The 10565-nt window shown below is 37.6% G+C and overlaps 1 protein-coding gene across 1 annotated transcript in view; it reads left to right on the forward strand.

Moving 5' to 3' along the window:
* Positions 1-10565, forward strand: part of PLSCR1 (phospholipid scramblase 1) — a 74994-nt gene that overhangs the window by 12121 nt on the left and 52308 nt on the right. The window contains exon 2 of the mRNA XM_007940211.1: positions 9799-9879. Within this exon, the coding sequence (XP_007938402.1) occupies positions 9799-9879 (81 nt within the window). The remainder of the gene's footprint in view (positions 1-9798; positions 9880-10565) is intronic.

Raw genomic sequence — 10565 nt, forward strand, 5'->3', positions numbered from 1 at the left:
TATCAAGGTTATGCTTGCTTCATAAAATGAATCTGGGAGGATTCCATCTTTTTCTATGTTCTGAATAGTTTGGATAGGATACATGTCAGCTCTCTTCTCTGAATGATGGTTAGAATTTTCCAATGAAACCATCTGGGCCAAGACTTTTTTTTGTTGGTAATTTTTTAACGACCTGTTCAATTTCTTCTTTTGTTATGGGTCTGTTCAAACTTTCTACAGCAGTCTGTGTTAGTTTAGATAAGTACTATGTTTCTAGTAATCTGTTTATTTCCTCTAGGTTTTCAAATTTGTTGGACTACAATTCTTCATAGTATCCTGATATTATTATTTTTATTTCTTTTGGCTCTGTTGTGACATCATCCATTTAATTTCTTATTCATGTTATTTGCATCTTCCTCTTCTTTTCCTTTGTTAAGTTTGCCAGTGGTTTTTCAATTTTATTAAACTTTTGAAAGAACAAACTTCTAGTCTTGTTGATTTTTTTCTATTTTCTATTTCATTTATTTCTGCTCAAATCTTTATTATTTCTTTTCTTCTGGTGACTGCAGGCTTTTTTTGCTGTTCTTTTTCTAATTGTAGAAAAAATTGGGTTAAGGTGTTGATTTTGGCTCTTCTTTTTGATGTGTGCATCTATTGCTATAAATTGCCCTTGGATCATGGATTTTGCTGTGTCCCAAAGATTTGGATGTGTTGGGTTTTCAGTCTCATTTGATTCAAGTAATTTTTTAATTTCATTTTTCATTTCTTCTATTACCCAGTCTTTTTTTTTCCCGAGACTTTTTTGTTTTTGACATTGACATTTTGTTTTGTTTATTTATTTTTAATTTTTATTGTGATTTGGGTGAAAGTTTACAGAACAAATTCACTTTCCATACAGCAGCTCACATACACTTTGTTTTATGACATTGACTGCAATTTCCCATAATGCAACAGCTCCCCTCCAACTTCCTCCCCATAGTTACCTCTTCCCTGTGTCCTTCCCTCCCATGTACTCCTGCCCCCCGATCTGTCTCCCTGTGTATACACAGCCCTTCTATTCTCCCATGATTGATCTCTCCATAGAGTGTGTCCACTTAATGTAAATGTTCAGCTCATATGCCTGTTTCTTGTTTGGCTGGAAGTCACAGGAGTGGGTTCATCAATGACCTAGTCATTTTTAAGTAGGATGTTATTCAGTTTCCATGCAGTTTCTTTTACCAATGATCTTCCTAGTGTTGATTTCCAATTTTATAGCATTGTGATTGGAGAAGTTCTTTTGAAGTATTTCAAAGTTTTTAAATTTATTGAGACTTGTTTTGTGGCCTAACATATGGTTTATCCTACTGAATGTTCATATGTGCTAAAAAGAATACATATTGTGCTATTGTTGTGTGAAGTACTCTATAGATGTCTATAAGGTCAAGTTGGTTGATTCTGTTGTTTACTTCTTCTTCATCTTTGTTGAGTTTCTTTCCAGTTGGTTTATCTTATTGATACTTGAATATTCAAATCTCCTACTATTGTTGTAGAGTCATCTACTTGTCTTTTCAGTCCTGTTAAAGTCTGATTTATGTATTTTGGAGCTCTTTCATTGACTGCATAGATATTTATTTTGATTATGTCCTGTTGTTCAATTAATCCTTTAAACATTATATAATTATAAGGTTATTGTTGTTATGTGCCATCTAGTCCTCCAACTCATAGTGACCTTATGTACAACAGAATGAAACACTGCCTGGTCCTGTTCCAGCCTCCCTATCCCTACTATACCTGAGCCCATCACTGCAGCCACCGTGTCTATCCATCTCATTGAGGACCTTCACTTCTTTCATTTACCCTCCACTTTAACAAGAATGACATCCGTCCCCAGAGAATGGTCCTTTCTGACAACATGATCAAAGTAGGTGAGACAAAGTCGCTTCCAAGGAGCATTCCGGCGGCACTTCTTCCAGGACAGATTTGTTAGTCCTTTTAGCAGTCCACAGTACTTTTAGCATTCTTTGCCAACACCACAATTCAAAAGCATCAACTCTTCTTCGATCTTCCTTATTCATTGTCCAGCTCTCACACGCATATGAGGCGAAAATACCATGGCTTGGGTTAGGTGTTTCCTAGTCTTCAAGGAGATATCTTTGCTCTTCAGATCTTGAAAGAGGTCTTTTGCAGCAGATTTGCCCAATGCAATATATTGTCTGATGTCTTGACTGCTGTTTCCATTGGCATTGATTGTAGAACCAAGTAATATGAGGTCTTTGACAACTTCAGTCTTTTCTCTGTTTATCGTGATGCTGCTTATTGGTCCAGTTGTGAGGATTTTTGTTTTCTTTATGTTGAGGTATAATGCATACTGAAGACTGCAGTCTTTAATTTTCATCAGTAAGTACTCTAAGTCTTCCTCACTTTGAGCAAGCAAAGTTGTGTTGTGTGCGTGTCACAGTTTGTTAATAAGCCTTCCTCTAATCCTGATGCCACGTTCTTCTTCATATAGTCCAGCTTCTCAGATTATTTGCTCAGCATACAAATTGAATAAGTATGGTAAAAGGATACAACCTAACACACTCCCTTCCTGATTTTAAACCCTGCAGTATCCCTTTGTTGTGTTCAAACGACAGCCTCCTGGTCTGTGTACAGGTTCCTCATGAATACAATTAAGTGTTCTGGAATTCTTTTTCTTCTTAAAGTTATCCATAATTTGTTATGATCCACACAATCGAATGCCTTTACATAGTCAATAAAACACAAGCAAACATCTTTCTGGTATTCTTTGCTTTGACCCAAGATCCAGCTGACATCAGCTATGATATCCCTTGATCCACATCCCTTTCTGAATCCAGCTTGCATTTCTGGAAGTTCTCTGTCAATATACTGCTGCAACCGTTTTTGTATTATCTTCAGTAAGATTTTACTTGTATGTGATATCAATGATATTGTTTGATAATTTCCACATTCTGTGGGATCACCTTTCTTTGGAATGGTTACAAATATGGATTTCTTCCAGTCAGTTGGCCAGGTAGCTGTCTTCCAAATCTCTTGGCATAGCTGAGTGAGTGCCTCCAATGGGGCATCCATTTGTTGAAACACTTTAATGAGTATTCTGTCCATTCCTGGAGACTTGTTTTTCTCCACTTCCTTCAGTGCAGCTTTGACTCCTTCCTTCAATGCCATTGGTTCTTTATCATATGCTACCTCCTGAAATGGATGACCACCTATCAATTCTTTTTGGTATAGTGACTCTGTGTATTCCACCCATCTTTTTTTGATGTTTCCTGCATCATTGAATACATTGCGCATGGAATCTTTCAATATTGCAATTTGAGGCTTAAATTTTTTCCTCAGTTCTTTCAGCTTGAGAAATGCAGAGCATTTTCTTCCCTTTTGGTTTTCTAACGCCAACCCTTGACACATTTCATTATAATAATTGACTTTGTCTCCCATGCATTCCCCTCCCTTTATTGCCTGAGCGGTGGGGCCTGTCTCCTTCTTCTTACCCAGTTCCTCCATTCTAGGGCAAGTTTCAGAGTCCCTTCTGACATCCACTTTGGTCTTATCTTCCTTTTTTGTCTTTTTAATGACTTTTTGCTTTCTTCATGGTCAAGGTTCTTGATGTCATCTCACCAAAATTCCTCTGGTTTTCACTCATGGGTGTTCAATGCATCAAATCTATTCTTTAGATGGTTTCTAAATTCAGGAGGGATAAAATCAAGGTCATATTTTGGCTCTTGTGGAACTGTTTTGTCTTCAGTTTCAACTTGAAGTTGCATAAGAGCAGTTGATGATCTGTTCTACACTCAACTCCTGGCCTTGTTTTGTCTGAAAATATCGAGCTGCTCCATCGCCTCTTGCCACATAGGTAGTCAGTCTGATTCCTGTGTACTCTGTGTAGTGAAGTCTACATGTATAGCCTCCATTTGTGTTGTTGACAAAAGGTATTTGCAATGAATAAGTTGTTCGTCTTACAAAATTCTGTCATGTGCTCTTTAGCATCATTTCTGTCACCAAGGCCATATTTTCCAAATACCAGTGATTTTTCTTTGTTTCCAACTTTTGGAATCCACTCACCAGTGATAATTAATACATCTTGATTGCATGTTCAGTTGATTTCAGACTGCAGAAGTTGGTAAAAATCTTCAATTTGCTCATCTTTGGCTTTGGTGGTTGGTGGGTAAATTTGAATAATTGTAGTATTAACTGGTCTTCCTCTTGTTGTTATGTGCCGTCGAGTCAAACCTGACTCATAGCGACCCCTCCTTGGGTTTCCGAGGCAGTATCACTACGGAAGTAGGATTGCCCAACCTTCCTTCCGAGGAGTGGCTGGTCTTCCTCTTAGGCATATGGATATTATCTGTCACTGACAGCATTGTACTTCAGGATAGATCTTGAAACATTCTTTGTGATGATGAATGCCATGCCATTCCTCTTCAATTTGTCACTCCTGGCATAGTAGATAATATGGTTGTCTGATTCAAAATTGCCAAAACTGGTCCATTTCAGTTCACTAATGCCTAGGATATTGATCTTTATGTGTTCCATTTCATTTTTGGCAACTTCCAATTTTCCGATAGCCATACTTCATACGTTCCATGTTCCGATTATTAAAGGATATTTGCAGCTGTTTCTTCTTGAGTTGTGCCTCATCATCAAAAGCAGTTCTTGAAAGCTTTATTCCATCAGCAACATTAAGGTAGCTCTATTCTGAGAAGGCAGCTCTTTCCATGTTGTATTTTGAGTGCCTTCTGACCTGAAGGGCTCATCTTCTGACACTATATCAGACAGTGTTTCAGGGATATTTTTCAGTAATATATCAAACAGTGTTTCACCACTATTTATAAGGTTTTCACTGGCCAGTTCTTTGAGAAGTCGATGGCCTCTTCCTTCTCCTGAATCTGTTTTAGGCTGGAAGCGCCACTGAAACCTGTCCACTATGGCTAAGTCTCTTGGCACTTGAAACACTGATGACACAGCCTCTAGCCTCCCAGCAACACATAAGCTACCACAAGACAACTAACTGACAGACAAGTTCGTCTCCCTTACCTGTTCCAAACTGCTTCACTCCCTCCCACTTTCTGGCCTTCCCTATGAGTTTCAACTCTCCAAAAGCCATCTGCCACCACTTCCCAGTCTTCCCTACCAGTTCCGACCCTCCAAAAATCTGTCTGCCTCTGCTTCCCAGCCTTCCCTACCAGTTCTGGTCCTCCAAAAAGCCATCTGCCCGTAATCATAATAATTATATATAATTATTATTATGTCTTTCCTTGTCTCTTATGGTCACTTTGTCTTATCAGAAATTAATACTGCCACTCCTGCTCTTTTTGATTGCCTTCTTCTTGATATGTCTTTTTCCAACCTTTAATTTTTAGTCTGTTTTTGTCTTTGTGTCTAAGGTCAGTCTCTTGTAGACAGCATATTGATAGGTCATGTTTTCTTATCCAGTCTCTAACTTCCCATCTTTTGAGTGGTGCATTTAATCTATTTAAGTTCAGTGTAATTATAGACAAGTATGAACTTATTGATGTCCTTTTGTTATGTATTTTTCAATGGTGTTGCTTATTTCTTTGTTCCATATAATTTTCTGTGCTGATCTCATTTTGTTTATTAATCGTGTTATCATCTTCATTGCTATTGTTTTAGCTGAATATCTGTGCTTGTCTTCTTTTTCATTTTGATGGAAAGATTTATTATTTTTCTTTGAGGTTACCTTGTGATTTATCATTTTCTTCCGAAGTATAAAACAGTCTGTTCTATCTCACAGTGGTCTTGACTTCCTCACTATTTAGAAGTTCTGTAACTACGCTGTTAATTCCCTCTTTTTGTTCTGTGGTTGTCCTCATTTACCAATTGATATATCTGATTCCCTTTTTACAGTCTTGTAAGCTTGTTTTACTTCATATACTTCTGTAAGTGAGTTAATTTCTGGGTTATGTCCTCATGTATATTAATCATTGATTGTTGTTTGCTATTGTTGGTTCTCTGTCTGAGGACTCTGTTTTGCATCTCTTGTAATGTCAGTCTGGTTTTAACAAATTCCCTTAATTTTTGCATATCTGGAAATGTCCTAATTTCACCATCATAGTTGAGAGACAGTTTTTCTGAGTATATAATTGTTGGTTGAAATTTTTTTTTTCTTTCAGGGTTTTATATGTACCATACTATTGCCTTCTTGCCTGCATGGTTTCTGCCAAGAAATCAGAGCTTAGTCTTATTGTTGCCCTTGTAGGTATCTTCATTTTTCCTGTGCTGCTTTCAGCAAGTTTTCTTTGTCTTTGGTTTTGCTGAGTTTGATTATGATATGTCTTTGTGATTTACTTTTGGAGTCTATCCTGTTTGGGATTCTTTGAACTTCTTGAATGGATATATTCTTGTCTTCCATCATATCAGGGAAATTCTCTTCCAACAAATCTTCAACAGTTTTCTCTGTGTTTTATTTTTCTCTTCCTATTCTGGAATTCCAGTCACATGTAAGTTATTCCTCTTGATGGTATCCCACATGGATCTTAGGCTTCTTCATTTTCTTTTGATCTTTTTTCTGACTGATACCTTAACAAAGTAGTATTGAAGTATTTGTCTTCAATCTCTCTAACTCTGTTGCTTGAACAATTTCTCTTAGAAAGATCAGCACGAGGTTGGTCCCCATGAGGCAGAGGTTAAAGATGTCCCAAATGTCCAAACTACCATGCCACTCCATCATTTCAGACATTAATTCCTCCTCCTCCTCCTCCCAGTAATCTCCCCAGTGTTAGGGTTCTGTATTTCACTGTAACGTTTCACAGAACTCACAGACACCCAAGGATTCGTCTCACGTAGTAGTGGTGGAGGCTGGCAGGCTGGCGAGTCCCAGGTCTGTGAGTAGGTCTGGCGGATCCTCCCAACTCTCAGGGTTTGATGAACCTCGATCAGCAGATCAGATGATGGCTGCTGTCCCAAATCCAGGAGTGAGATGAGGATGATCCAAGACACAAAGCCGGAGCAAGAAGATAGCAAATCTTCCCAGGAGATTCGTAGGTATACCCTCAGGGAAGCTAAGAGTGGTGATTTGAATTATACCCTCCAGCAAGGCAGGACTCAAAATACATTCCACCTGTGTTGCCCCAACAGAATTAACCTAAATCCCATCACAGAGTCGTTTGCCAGTCATTATAGGGAATGACTACTACCAGCTGCCCAGCCAAGTTGATACCTGACCTTAACTACCACACCACCCCAAATAGGCATGGATAATGGGATTTACAAAACATCACAGAATGGAGGACAATGGCTAGAAGGGCCACATCAAGCAATTCACTGCATCTGTCTTCCATTGATTTGATTCTACTCCTTTTTCCATTCAATGTATCATCTATTTCTGAAATTTTAGTATTACTCTTCTGCATTTCTATTTGTTGTTTTTGTATCATTTCTAATCTTTTGTTTATTTTGTCAATTTGTTCTTGTATTGTTTCCCTAAATTATTTTAGAATTTTGTCTGTGTCTTCGTTAATTTTGTCAGTGTTTTCCTTGATCTGTCTTTCAATTCACTGGAGGCACCCAAATATAATTCTTTTGAATTGTTCATCAGGGAGTGCCAATGATGGTTTTTCCTCAGGGATGTTTTCTGGCTTTGTATCCTGGCCCCTTGTTTTCACTACTTTATGTTGCTGCTTTGTGTAGATTGTGATGGTCTGTTGTCGCTGAGATATTATGGTGGTGTTGTATTTATGTTTAGTTTGTGGTTTTCTGTTGGTTTGATTTCGTAAGATTTTTTTCTTTCTTTCTTTTGTTTTGATATATCTGTGTTACAGGGTGCTGTGCTCCTCTATTTGCTAGTTGTTAGCGCTTAGGTGCTCACCACCTGTCCCTGGTAGGTGTGATAGAGAATGAGGGTGTGTCCACAGATCTCTGTTATTTGTTCATAAAGAGCAGTTGATGGTGAGTTCAGCTGGTAATCTCTGCCATCTATTGTTGGCCAGTTGATGCAAAAGAAAGTGGTGGCCCTCACTTAGTGGGTGGGGGCTGCAAGAGGTGCAGGTACGGTTGGGTTGTATGAGAACAATTGCTGTCTGCCACTCAGACAAAATAAATTAGAAGAACTACCAAAAAATTAAAAACAAGAGAACTAAAAACTCAAACTGCATAAGCAATCAGGAATAATCACAAAACAAAAAAAGAAAGAAAAGAAAATCCATAATTGAGAAAAAAATTTAAATACATATTTTAAAAAGACAAAAGCAAGAATGAGAAAAAGAAAAAAAAATAACCTCATGCTATCTGGGGAGGGAGTGAAGAGAGAAAAGAGCAAGAGTAAAAAATAGTAAAGAAAAATGGGAATACTGCAAGAGGCAAGAGGGAACACATGGAATGGGAAGAACCAAAAGAAGGAAAAAAGAAGGCAACCAGCAAAAGGAATGAGGGAAAAAAAAACAAGAATCAGGGAAGGGAAAGAGAAAATAAAGAAAGAAAGATAAAGGAAGAAAGGAGGAAGATAAAAGGCATAATTCAAAAACAAACAAAAACCAAATTGTGAAAAGAGGGGCATAGCACCCAGGCTTTGTTAGGGCACAGACCAGGATAGAATTCCTGCTGGTCAGGAAGGTGGGTGATGGTGGGGATTGACCACACCTCTGTTTACTAAGAGGATGTGGGGTATGAGAGTAACAAGGGGAATATCATACCTTTTTAGTCATCAGTCTACAGTGCAGTTGCCCATGCTATTCTCGGCAAGTGGATACTATTCTTAGGTTGCTGTCCAGGTCAGAGCCCCACTTGGATATATTCAAAATGGCCGTACCAATTGCAAATATTCTAAAGGGCTGTGCCCTCAGGACTGTTTGTCTCCTTCACTGTTTTCCTTTCTGGTTGTCAGGTACCAGTTCAGTTCTTGCTCATTTTTCCCTTGGTAAACAGAGCTAATTCTTAGGTTGTTACTGGGATGCTGCTTGCAAATATTCAGAATGGCTGTTTACCAATGGCAGTCCCCAGCTCTGCTTATCTCCTTATTTGCTGTTTTCCTTTCTAGTTGTCAGGCACCAGTGCATTCCTTGCCCATGTAGTAGTTGTTGAGCAGACCCAATTCTTAGGTTGTTACTGAGGGCACACTGAAATATTCAAAATGGCTGTGCCCTCAGAAGAGCCGGCAATCTTCAGGTCTGTTTTTCTCTTTACTCATGGTTTTTATTCAGATTCTTCTACTGGTTAGTGTCTGATCCATTTCTTCATCTTTCCCTTCAAAGTTCAGGGTTCCATGATCATATTCTGTATTGCTTTCAATTGGATTTTCATTACTTTGTTGCAGGGGGTCTGTTTAGCTTGTCTACCTATTCTACCAACTTGCTGGAACTCCTCAGTCTATTTGTAGTTTTAAAACAATCTTCTTTGTAGTACTAGCAAATTCAAACCATGGAACTGAATATTCATTAGGCGTATTTGGAAAACTAGAAATTCAGTTCCAGTAATTTAGCTGTCTCATTTTATCTTAAAGATAATTTGTTTGAAATAGGTTCTTAGTACAATTTAGCTCTGATCAAAAGCACAACTTAACTGAAAAACTCACTTTACATATTTCAATACAACATAGACCATAGAAATGTAAATTACTTATACCCATTGCTATCAAGTCGGATCTGACTCATAGAGACCTCTCCTTGGGTTTCCGAGGCAGTATCACTAAGTATATTCCTTCCAAGGAGTGGCTGGTGGGTTTGAACCACCAACCTTCTGGTTAGTAGTCAAATGCCTTAGGCACTACGCCACCCGAGCTCCCATAAATTACCAATGGACAATGTACTTTTCTTTCTAATGCATATATTTTATTCAAGCAGCATGTATTTCTCTCTCCTTGTTTTACAGATGTGCAAATAAATGCTTCTCAGCCAGAAACAAATTTGCCAGCTGGATATCCCCCTCAGTATCCACCAGCAGCATTCCAAGGTAAATCATTTCTTTAAAGAAGAAAAAACAAAATTGATCAATTACTGATATTCCCTTAGTGTTTGTGTGTATGTGGGCTACATTTATTTTAGTAGTGCTTTTTGTTAAAATCCCTTCAATGCAAATGTTTGGCAGACTAGTTCTTGATTATGTATTTGAATATCTATTATCAAGAAGTATTATTTATAGAGAACAGTGAAGATATAAAAGAGAGCCAATAAAAACAGTATTAAGTATTCATTTAATAAACTAAATATAAAACTTTGCATAAATTAAACCTGCCCAAATAACAGATAGAAAGTAAAAGATTTTGTATTCCTCCATCAGTTCTGAAAATTGTCATCACATTTAAGTTATTTGTCCCTGGGTGTTATTGAGTCATATACTCGCTAGGGTTATTTATTTATGTTCAGTGAGAGTCACAGAAAATAAGGTAAAGACAGCTCAAATTGAAATGCAACTAATGGAAATGTAGCTACCTGGGGAAAATTCTTATTTTCATTTTGTAACAAATACGAAAGCTTTATTTTTATATACATGCTGAAGCATGCCTTGCATTTCTTTTTTTTTTTTTTTATTATCATTATTTTTTTTGTATTAGGATTTCGGTGAAGATTTACAGAGTAAATTCACTTTTCATACAGCAGTTCACATATACTTTGTCTCATGTCATTGACCAAAATTTA

Source organism: Orycteropus afer, unplaced genomic scaffold, assembly GCF_000298275.1.
Source record: "Orycteropus afer afer isolate SDZICR_OR568_19922 unplaced genomic scaffold, OryAfe1.0 scaffold00066, whole genome shotgun sequence".
NCBI classification, from domain to species: Eukaryota; Metazoa; Chordata; class Mammalia; order Tubulidentata; family Orycteropodidae; genus Orycteropus; species Orycteropus afer.